Source organism: Torulaspora delbrueckii, chromosome 4, assembly GCF_000243375.1.
Source record: "Torulaspora delbrueckii CBS 1146 chromosome 4, complete genome".
Lineage (NCBI taxonomy): Eukaryota > Fungi > Ascomycota > Saccharomycetes > Saccharomycetales > Saccharomycetaceae > Torulaspora > Torulaspora delbrueckii.
The window spans coordinates 29,338-40,436 of record NC_016504.1 but is presented as its reverse complement, the minus strand read 5'-3'; the positions used below and the strand labels follow the sequence as shown (position 1 = coordinate 40,436).

At 41.2% G+C, this 11,099-nt stretch overlaps 6 protein-coding genes across 6 annotated transcripts; 1 reads left to right on the top strand and 5 right to left on the bottom strand.

The window, feature by feature from the left end:
- Positions 1–304: 304 nt before the first annotated feature.
- On the top strand, positions 305–1,795 carry TDEL0D00240 (allantoate permease family MFS transporter; the record flags this gene model as incomplete). The annotated part of the gene is made up of 1 exon (XM_003680771.1): positions 305–1,795. The coding sequence occupies one exon, from the start codon at positions 305–307 to the stop codon at positions 1,793–1,795; it is 1,491 nt and encodes a 496-aa protein (XP_003680819.1).
- A 245-nt stretch (positions 1,796–2,040) lies between these two features.
- On the bottom strand, positions 2,041–2,979 carry TDEL0D00230 (uncharacterized protein; the record flags this gene model as incomplete). The annotated part of the gene is made up of 1 exon (XM_003680770.1): positions 2,041–2,979. The coding sequence occupies one exon, from the start codon at positions 2,977–2,979 to the stop codon at positions 2,041–2,043; it is 939 nt and encodes a 312-aa protein (XP_003680818.1).
- Positions 2,980–3,482: 503 nt separating this feature from the next.
- On the bottom strand, positions 3,483–4,898 carry TDEL0D00220 (uncharacterized protein; the record flags this gene model as incomplete). The annotated part of the gene is made up of 1 exon (XM_003680769.1): positions 3,483–4,898. One exon carries the CDS (start codon positions 4,896–4,898, stop codon positions 3,483–3,485), a length of 1,416 nt encoding a protein of 471 aa, XP_003680817.1.
- A 477-nt stretch (positions 4,899–5,375) lies between these two features.
- TDEL0D00210 (RidA family protein) lies at positions 5,376–5,768 on the bottom strand (the record flags this gene model as incomplete). Its single annotated transcript, XM_003680768.1, has 1 exon — positions 5,376–5,768. One exon carries the CDS (start codon positions 5,766–5,768, stop codon positions 5,376–5,378), a length of 393 nt encoding a protein of 130 aa, XP_003680816.1.
- A 533-nt stretch (positions 5,769–6,301) lies between these two features.
- Positions 6,302–8,005, bottom strand: TDEL0D00200 (uncharacterized protein; the record flags this gene model as incomplete). Its single annotated transcript, XM_003680767.1, has 1 exon — positions 6,302–8,005. The coding sequence occupies one exon, from the start codon at positions 8,003–8,005 to the stop codon at positions 6,302–6,304; it is 1,704 nt and encodes a 567-aa protein (XP_003680815.1).
- An 802-nt stretch (positions 8,006–8,807) lies between these two features.
- Positions 8,808–10,466, bottom strand: TDEL0D00190 (FMN-dependent alpha-hydroxy acid dehydrogenase family protein; the record flags this gene model as incomplete). The annotated part of the gene is made up of 1 exon (XM_003680766.1): positions 8,808–10,466. One exon carries the CDS (start codon positions 10,464–10,466, stop codon positions 8,808–8,810), a length of 1,659 nt encoding a protein of 552 aa, XP_003680814.1.
- Between the last annotated feature and the right edge of the window lie 633 nt (positions 10,467–11,099).

Here is an 11,099-nt window from a genome sequence, read left to right as displayed (position 1 = left end):
AAACTGTTCAGTTTTATTCATGTCGGTAAAATGAGAGCTGTTTTTTCCGACAGGTGTCCTGATCGAAATACCCTAATCTCGATTTGGTAAAAATGCGGGCAACAGGCAAGTCTCGAGGCTTTCAGTTCTCGAGAGTCATATCATGACTCAATACTTATCAGATAAGACATAGATCGTCGGGAAATCAGTTGCTGCAGTACCGACATATTTCATTCTTGGCAAATTGAAACTCTATAAAATACCTGCGTTCAACTTTATGCTTTAGATGGCAGTTGCTAGGTAGACCGGAAAGCAAGTGCTTAGCATGGCAGAAAAGCAGGTAGGTGTAGTCAAGGAGACTACAAGAAATGACGATGAGTTTCTCAATGGTAGTGCGGTATCATTCACTCATGAATCGGAGATTGAGACTGGAGATGAGTTATACATTGACCCAAAGGAAGAAGCAGCTTTAGTTAGGAAGCTGGATTTCAGATTACTGCCCATGTTAGCATTCATGTACTTCCTGTCTTCTCTGGATAGATCTAATATTGGGAACGCTTACACTTCGGGTATGAAAGAAGATTTGAAGTTGACCAGCAGGCAATATTCGAACGCAGTGTCAGTTTTCTATTCAACCTACTTGGCAGCAGAATTGCCGGCCGTGCTGGTGTTGAAAAGGGTGAATGTGAGATACTACATGTCTTTTCTGGTTTTTTCGTGGTCGATAATAACACTGTGCAACGGGTTTGTGCAGAATCATAAATCGTTAATCGCGCTTCGAGTATTGCTAGGTTGTTTTGAAGGCGGGTTCTTTCCAGCCATGACTCTTATTATCAGTATGGTCTACAAGCAACAGGAGCAAGCAAAGAGGATCGCTTTCTTCTTTGGTTCTGCCTCACTATCGGGAGCTTTCGGTGGGCTCATTGCTGGTGGCCTATCTTCCGTCAAGACCACTGGTGGTTTGGAAGGTTGGAGATATTTATACATCATTGAAGGACTAGTTTCAGTAGTGGCTTCTGTCTGGTTATTCTTCGGTTTACCAGGGCATTTCGAAGTTATCCCATTTCTTAATGAGCGTGAACGCCATCTTATGAACATACGTGCTAAGCAAAGGGCCAAATATATGGGTTTAAGTGATAAATTTGAATGGTCCTATGTATGGGATGCGCTGAAGGATTTTAAGACTTACACTTCGTTCACAATTCAGTTTTGCCAAGATGTTGTCATGTATGGTTATAGCACATTCCTCACAGCAATTCTCAAGTTGGGTCTTGGGTATTCTGGTAGAAAAGCACAGTTCATGAGCATTCCTGTCTACTTGTTGGCTGCTGTTGTGTTTCTTTTCTCTGGGTTTCTCAGTGACAGGTTGAGATTGAGAGCTCCCATTTTCATGGGATACAACGTCATCGGTGCCATAGGTTACATTCTACTGCTTTCTGTCGAGAGTGCTTCGGTCAAATATTTTGCTTGTTACCTGATTACTTTCTCTCTTTATACTGGTACTGGCTTAAACATATCATGGTTGACAAACAATGTTGCGCCACATTACAAGCGGGCTACAGCACTTGGTTTAAACCAAACATTAGGGAACGTCTCAGGTGCAGTTGCTGGTCAAATCTACTTTAAGAGTCCCTACAAGTTTGGAAATTCGTTTTCGTTGGGCTGTATTGTCCTGTCAAATATCCTGGCATTTGGCCAGATACTAGTCTTACGCAGGATCAACAATAAGAAAGAAAGAATCTTGAGGGGTGAACTTGCCGATGATGCAAAGGATAGAAGAGGAGATAGAGCATTGGACTTTAAGTACTGTTATTGAGATATTTTTTTAATTATTTATTGATTAGTTAATTTGATTACGCCGCAGATATTCTTGTCATCTGGGGCACTGCCTTGAAATAAGACATACTAAGATACAATGAGAGCCTTCTGAACGTAGTTAATTGACTCAATGTTCCTTGACAGTTCAAACATTACGTCGAAAGAACGTGTGCTTACACCTGCGCAGAAGTGTGACTTGCAAAATTCAATCGAATAAATAGAATATCTACTTTGTGCGACTAATTATTCGAAGATTGGAAATGGTGACCAATCAGGTTCCAAATATCTCTTAGGACCGAGGATGTCGATTAGATTTGTTACTTTCAACAAGTCCTCCTTCTTAATGTCAATAATCCTTGCGTTAGCTTCAATCCTCTTTGGTGTGACAGATTTTGGCAAAACACAGTACCCCCGACTGATACCCCAATTGATCAAGATCTGGGCAGGTTGGGCATCTTNNNACTTCTCGGCAATTTTCTGCAAAGTATCATCAGTCAACATTTGCGAGCCCGTAGAACCCAAAGGCGAATAGGCCTCAACAACAATATCCTTTGACTTGCAAAAATCGATGAGTTCAGTTTGAGGTAACTGTGGATGGATTTCAACCTGGTTTACCGCAGGAACAGCAAATTTTTCATCAGACTCTAGGAGCGTCTTCAAATTGTTAATTGAGAAGTTCGATACACCAACAGCTTTACACTTCCCAGATTCTGGCAAGTGTTGCACGAGCCTCCAGGTCTTGACAAAATCCCAATCGACAATGTCAACGTCACGTTTACCATTGGGCAACAAAGGAAAGCAGAATGGGTTTCCGTCCTCAATTCTATCAGTTTTAAATGCAACAGGGTAGTGAATTAGGTAAAGGTCAACGTAGTCGAGTCCTAGCCTCTCAAGGGAGCCATCCAGAGCAGCTTTTGGATCTCTATGTTGAGTACTCCACAGCTTTGTCGTGATGAAAAGTTCATCTCTTGGAATTCCGGAATCCCTGATGGCTTTGCCTACTGCTCGCTCATTTCTGTATATCGCAGCAGTATCGATGTGCTTGTAGCCAGCTTTTAGTGCCGAAAGAACCGCGGTATAGGCATCTTCTTCACTTGATTTCCAGGTACCAAGTCCAATGGCTGGAAGCAACGCTCCAGTGTTCAATTTGAATGAAGGGGTTTTGGTGGAAGTTACAGTCATTATTCAGTAATTTGAAGATTTAGGTTATTGGTGCTTTTAAGAAAAGCCGAGGTGTTTGACAGTTTCAACTGCCGTCTCACTGTTTTTATACGCAACTTCACCCTCACAGTTCTGAACTTCCTATTCAATCGACATCACAAGGTGAGTCAAATAGTAGTGTCAAGATTCGCCGCTGTGACTTTCCAAGCCATTCTCTTATCTCCGCCTAGTATTGAAAAATGTTGCCCTTTGGGGAAGGTCATCGTTTCAAAAAACTTGTCGATAAGACCAACCAAACTCAACAATACCTGAACGGACATTAATCAGCCATTCGTCTTACGATTGGGTCCAAAGAAGCTAATTTAGTTTGATTTTATATTTTCATCTTGGCATTGATCATTCCAATTTTCTTCTCAAACTGGGTTATCAAGGTTATAAAAGATTAAATAATAAAAAAATTTAGTAGCCAGTACAAATCAAATATATAAATCTTGTTGCCTTCTTCAATAAGCATAGTAAACAATTCAGAAAGCGCCTTCTTGCTTCAATATCGAGGTCAAATCATCCACAGACTTGACGATTTTCTCGTAAATCTCTTCGATGTGATCTTCAGTGACGATGAATGCTGGTGCAACCAAAGCATGGTCACCGCAGCTACCATCAGCGAATGCGGGCATGCCCATGACATTCACTCCGTTCTCCAAGCAAAGCTGCTTGAAACGAGGGCCCACGTTCAAGTCAGCATCAAAGATCTGTTTAGTTGCTCTGTCTTTCACAAACTCAATGGACCAGAAGCCCCCAACACCCCTGACGTCGCCAGCAATGTTGTCTGCTGACAATAGACGCTCCTTTAGCTTGGCACCTAGTAAGTTGCCCATCTTGAAAATGTTGGCAGTCAAGTTCTCCTTCAAAATCTTCTTTTGAATGCCCAGTGCGACAGCACAGTTGAAGGCATGGCCGGAGTACGTGTTACCACCAAAGACGGAGTTGGAACCATTCACAAATGCGTTTCTAATTTTTGGGCCGATTAAAACACCAGCTAAAGTGACGTACCCAGAACCAATGGTTTTACCGATTGTTTGAATGTCAGGTGCTTCTGAAGCATCCAGATAATTTTCCCAGCAGTTGAGCTTTCCGTTGGGGTTGCATCTACCAGTACCGCACATAACTTCATCAAGGTAGAAGATGATATCGTATTCGTTACAGAGAGCTCTAATTCCCTTCAAGTATCCCTTTGGTGGTGGAGTTGTACCAAGAGTTGAGCCTGGTAAAGTCTCAACGATAATAGCCGCAATGGTCCCTGCGCCATTCTCGATGATTTGTTGCTCCAAAGCACCAAGCAAACGTTCTGTATATTGTTCCTCCGTTTCCGCCTTCTCTTTGAACCGGTAGGTGTAGGCAGGAGGCATTTTTAGGCACACTGACTTCCTATCCATTAAATAAGGAGTGAATGGTTCGATTCTTGGATTCCAAGAGATCGATTGAGCACCTAAGGTGAATCCATGGTAGGAACTTTCTCTGCTGATCAATTTCACTTTCTCTGGTAGTCCACGTTCCAAGTAGTATTGTCTAACAATTCTCAAAGCGTTCTCATTACTTTCAGATCCTGAAGTAAGCCACAAGGCTGAAGAGAAGGCCCCCTCAGGAGAATTTTCAATGTAAAATTTGGATAGAGCTTCAGAGCTCTTGTTGGAAATTAAAGGACAAAACGAGTAAGTAGATTCACGCGCTGCTTCATTAATGATTTTAAACACATCTTCGTCAGCGGAACCTAGGGCACCCACAGCAGCACCAGTCATTGCATCGATAACGTTCTTGTGGACCACGCCATCTTTCTCGACGTCAATGTAGACACTTTTCCCTCCGACTACTTGGAGGCCAGGTTTGTCAACGGTACCTTGGAAAACGTAGGAGGTTTGGGGTTCGGTGGCAGCAGTCATAATAAGGTTGCTTGTTGTGCAGTAATAATCTTATCGATTATCTTTGAACTGAAGCAGGAAATAACCCATTGAACCAACTTTATATACCCTTACTAACCAGTGATCCCGATATGAAAGCTTGATTAGCCTTAGATCCCTAATTGGAAGCTCAGTAAACTGTTACTCCAATTTTCGCTTCCCGAGCTTCCTATCTTGTCACTGATAAGATTCAGCGCGATGCGGCTGAATCACATCGATTACTCATCAGTGTAGGTCTCATTAGCTATCTAGCAATTTCTCTTAACAAGATAGAGTTGTCTTTTGTTGTACGAGTGGTCTTTGTACGAGTGGTCGTTGCTCGACAACCGCTTTTAAGGATATTTGCACTTGCTGTTTTACTAACTGGAATAGGTATTATCATCATTCGATTGAATATGCAAGCTATGAAAAGATATGAGGTTTTTGGATCCTATAACATATATGGTGCTTGATTATAAACTAGTCCTTCTCTGGAACAACAGCTACGCATTCCAATTCCACCTTGATTGCTGGGTCTGGGAATGCAACAACAACGCAACTTCTTCCTGGCCTGCCTGGAAAATACTCTTGATAAACGCTATTGACAGCTGAGGCATAACTCCCATCACCGACAAACAGAAGGACCTTTAATACATTGGACAAGCTGCTGCCACCGGCTTCCAAAACTACTTTCAAATTTTCCAAAGCCAGTTTAGTCTGAGCTTCCACGCCTTCAGCAAGTTTTCCAGATTTATCGGTACCAACACAGCCTGAAGTGAACAAAAGTTGACTATTCTTTGCAGTGACATATCCTGGTGAGAGCAGTGAGTGAGATGGTCCGTTCACGTCTTCCCATTGAATTTGTGTTGCCATATTGTGTATCTAAAATTCAAGTTTATCTTGTTCAAGCAATTAGTTAGTGTGAAGAGCAAATTAGGGCTTAGAGCTCCCATTCTTTTATAATCTTCCAGATCATACTTGGATAAGATTTACAGAGTTCAATTGCGATATCAAGATGCCTAATTTCGCTTATTCTTGCCACCTTCCTAAATGGATTATAATGTTAGAAATAGATAAAACACAATCTATAATATCAGTTGAAAAGCCAGATAAGTTTTTATCGCAGAACTAGTGGAGGATGATATAACTACACTAGATACGAGAAGTCTTCATGAGATGCTAGTCAGAATATTTTGTCAACCGAACTTTTTTGAAACTTCGAGCGGCGATGTTAACCATTCTCGCTAAAAGGCAACTCATGCTTGAATATCATCTTAGGTTGGTCAGTATTATTGAATATCATTCTATTCGTTAATCTGTGTATTTTTCTTGAAAGGCGTAAAGTTCGGGCAATCAAAATCAAACAAAAGAATATCAACTTAAATCAAAACCTATATCTTAGAAGTTTAAACAATAGTGTACCAAATCTTTTCGCCCCAATTCTTCGGTACGACAGGCACATCATTCCTTTCATCTTCATCGGCAATGTCGATTTTTGGAATGATTTCTCTTCCAATCTCTGAGACGTCTCTGAATCGTAACTCTTTGTAGTAGATGGTACTACCAATGAACAAAACGGCGACGAAACCAATAGTAACGTAAGAGGCAAAGAAGTCGCTAGTGTTCCAGTTGCCTTTAATGAATACAGCATAACCGTTTGTTAAACTCAAAAGAACGAAGAATGCAATACAAGCATAGGCAAAACCCTTTTGAAATCTGCGTCTGAAAGGTATCCTATCGTTAAGGTCTAATTTGTCAATGACAGTCCTGAATCTGGTATAGGTAACTGAAACGAAAACCCAACTAATGAAACCGGATATCGTGGCAATGTTACTTAACCAATTGAAGACCAATGAAGATGATTTTGAACAGTTCAGATATGCTAACAGGGTGAACAAGCAGGCAACAGCTGTACTATAGTATGGGACACCAAAGCGATTGACTTTAGCAAAAATCTGAGGAGCGTCTCCCTTCATAGCCATCGAATGTAAAATTCTAGAGCACCCATATAACTCGGCAGTTCCACAAGAGTAGGCACTCGTCAAGATACAGGCGTTGATAATATGAGGTAAGACTTTGATACCAGCCTCCTTTATCCCAATGACATAAGGTGAGGCTGCTGCGTTCGAGGCCCCCGAATGGATAGCGTTCAGCAGATTCGCATCATCTGACCCCACTACCACAGTAACCACTAAGACACCAGCGACATAGAAAAGAGCCAGGCGATAAACAAATCTCTGGCAAGCTCTAGGCATGTTTCTTCTTGGGCTTGCGGATTCAGCGGAACAAGAAGCGACAGTTTCAGGTACCAGAACGAAGGAAAAACCACTTTTAATGATTGCAGTCCAGACTGCAAGGAACTTACCGGTAGATCCTGGAACCAGGTGTTCTTTGAAGGCCCCAGGCTTTTTCCAATAATGAAAGCCCAAAATATGATCTTGAGAAGGTCCACCACCGAAAAAGATTACTATTCCAACGATAATCAGGCCCACGATGGTCAAAAGTTTGATCGATGACACACAGAACTCGCTTTCACCGAACACCCGCACAGGAAGCATTGTAATCGCAACAGAAAAGACGATGAAAATTGAAATAAAGATTGCAGAGTTCGCATCAGTCCAGTACTGGATAAGCATGGCGCAAGCTGTGATTTCACTAGGGGCAATCATGGCCATAGCGTAAAACAAGTTCCAACCGCACATGAATGCAAGCGGGCGGCCGACATACATTCTAGCCAGCGAGTACATGGAAGCTTCACCGGGTAGAGGTATTAAAGCCACCATTTCCGTCAACTGGTTTACGATCGTCCAAACAAAAAAGGACATAACAATGTAGGAGATCAATATAGGTGCTGGACCACAAGTACTCAAGGCACCACCAGAACCAATAAACAAACCAGTACCGATTGCATCTCCCAGGGCAATGAGTTGAATGTGCCTAGATTTAAGGCCTCTTACCATTTCATTTTGCGGTTTTACCTCCAATTCTGAAATAGAGCCTTGTTCCTCATCAATGACTTCATTTACAGATGCCTTCATGTTTTCCTTCATTTGGTTAGGGAAGTAAGGTGAGAGGGGAATATCCCCTGTGGTTGGCAACTCTGGCGACATGGCAAATCTTGACGGTTTTGGTTCTCTATCACAGATCAAATTTGAAATTTACTAGCTCGATACCTTCTCAAGGTCCGCCGACTAGTGGTTGATCTTGTGAATTGAATTGAGACTAGAATATATTCATTTTGGTAGAAATAAGGCCTTTTTATAATGCAAGAGTTTACTCTTCAATGTTGATCTGCCAGTAAAGCGCATTTATCAGGTCCTTGATGATTAACTACTAATCAGAGCAAGATCCAAAGTAGAATACTGCCCTTATCCAACATCTCTTCGCACTTCATCTAATCACACCATCCCATAGCTATCAAATCTCATACTGTGTCCTGGTAGCTTACTGACTTCGATACCTTGCCGATGCGATCGAACTTCCCTTTTGGGAACATCAGACATCGCCTCAATGAGCCAAGCTATCAACATGCTTAAAAGCGATATACCTTTTAAGCGGAGTGATAAGATACTCAGAAAAATGCAAGATACTGCATGCACGGTTTCCTGAAAAAGAATGTTGTGCTTGTAGATAGTTGTATGTTTATTGTTATCTTTTTCTTCAAGAAATGTCGAACTTTTGAAAAAATACAAGATGGAAATCAAAGTCGAGATAGCAAATCGCTTCGCGATCTCAGACAATCAAAACTACGTTTCCTAAGCTTCAATAGGTGACAGTTGCTATATTGATCCACGTTACACCGAAATTTTATGCGAGAATCTCGTTAATAAATCTCAAACTGTTATTTCTACTTTATATTCCTAATAGTTATGTATATTTGTATCTGTCAATAAATTTTGTCCTCTTAAAAAGTCATTTGAATTCCTGGAATATTAGCGGTTGGTAAGCTTCGTCGTACAGAGAATCTCCCGCTTTGGGATTGCGCAGTGTCAGATTCTTGCAATCAATGAAACTTTCATTCAAATCATCGATCTTCCTCACTCCAAGTAATCTCATATTATTTTGAATTTCAAGCTGAAGAATACTGACTAATTTGCTGACACCTTCCTCACCGTAACCTGCCATAGCGTACAAAAATGGCCTGCCAAGGCCTACGCCTTTGGCTCCCAAACAGAGTGCTTTAATGATATCAGAACCTCTGCGAACACCACCATCGATGTAAATTTCGATACTGTCCTCCAGATTCTTTTCTTTTAGCATAGCCCTTGCCTCTGCCAGGACCTCAAGGGGAGGTCTTGAAAAGTCTAGTTGCCTTCCCCCATGATTCGACAAAACGACTGCTTTAATTCCTTTCTCAGCGGCAATAACTACATCTTCACCTCTCTGAACACCCTTCAAACCAACTGGGAGGTCAGTAGTGGCAAGTATTCTGTCAATGATCTTCCAACTCATGTAAGGATGCTCCCCAAAATCTGCAGGAACCAACTTGTTCAATACGTCAGGCTCGACAGTTTCGGCAGCTCTTTGTCTAGAATCTTTCTCTCTATTACCAATATCGTCCAGATCGACGTTGAAAAAAAATCCTTTAACACTTGGCATCTTTTCGACCTTTTTAACTAGCTGCTCTATGTTATCAATCTCTTCTTGTGTATCAAAATGATATTGATACCAATGGTTCTGGTCATCTGGGACAACTTCGAAAAATTCATCAATACTGTAAGAGTTCATCTTGGGTACCATATGCATGACATTGGCGGCATACGAAGCTGCCTGAAGGTTCATCTCACCCAAAGGATGAGCAAGCTTAGAGCCAGCAAATGCAGTGATGTAAAATGGTAAATCAACCTTGGTGCCTAAAAACTCGGTCGAGAGATCTAAATCTCCTGTGCGGTCCTGCATCATCTTTGGTTTGAAGAAAACCCTGCCATAGGCATAGTGGTTTTCCCTAATAGAAAATTCATCAGATGAACCAGTAGCATAATACATGAAGGTCGATTTTGGCAATACGTGCTTAGCAACATTCTCAAAGTCTGATAAGCTAAAAAGAGTCGATAGTGGAGGTATTTTTTGCTTCATTTCTATTATCCTGAGCTCTTCATCTGTATAAGTTTTGTCAATGCTTCCCTTTAACTTTCCAATATAAATAAAGTTGTTCTTCATCTTTTCAAAGACTGAGTCTGAGTGAATTTGATAAAACTTCTCAGTAGCATCACCACCAGCAACTTCCATTAATCTTGCAACTCCACCAGGGTGCATTTGCAAAAATGCAGTGACGTCGTAAACTTCACCATTTAAAGCGATCCAACAATCATGGACAGTGTTGTGTTTTCTCAGCTCACTAGCTGAAATATCTCCCTCAGATTGATCAAAGAGAAAGTAGGACAACAGCGCAGTGAACGCAGTGGCACCAGTGGCAACTGACGCTTTCTTAATATCATACCTTCTGGACTTAGGACCAGCCTGATATCCACTAGTTATTGATGTCTTAGCAAAGTTGTGAGTACTTCTCACAACCCTGAGAGATGGCCTTATACCATTCACGTTTACGATTCCCTTAAAAACTCTTCTCATCAACACTTTGAAAAAATAATTACTTAGTTTAGCTTGTATCAAATTTAGAGTCTTAATGCAACTGCATTAGTTTGTAATTTTGAATCAATTGACATGGATAAGCACAGGCCATTAAATAGAATGAGGATTTTTACCTATCAGTTTCATGAAGATGAGAAACGCATGTATAGTGCCGATAAAAGTTAGCTTCCCAACCTTTCATGTTGATACAATGTTACCATGGCTATCTCAAAACTATCCATGTAGTGTGAAACTGGTCAGCTTTCTTATCAGTAGATACAAATCTATTGAATTAGTTTTCATCTGTTTGATGGGGCTGCGCGCGACAGACTGTCCGAAACTGGAAGGTCGAAATATATCTCTCGAGGAAGATACATCTCTGATGCTCGCCAATGAAGCTTAATGGGGAAGGAAATTTGATAAGCCAGGATCTCAATCTCTCTGTGATAGCAGGCTGTGAAAACGAAGAAGAAGGGGGCCTGGCTCACTTACTTGCTGTTACCTAAAAGTAAAACTTTGATCTAAGTAACGAAACAGGAACAACAACACATCCAAATTTCGAGTTTAGTATCAGTTAGGTTTTATCGATAGCTTGCCTTATATTCATAGCAGGAACACTATGGGAGAGTCGTT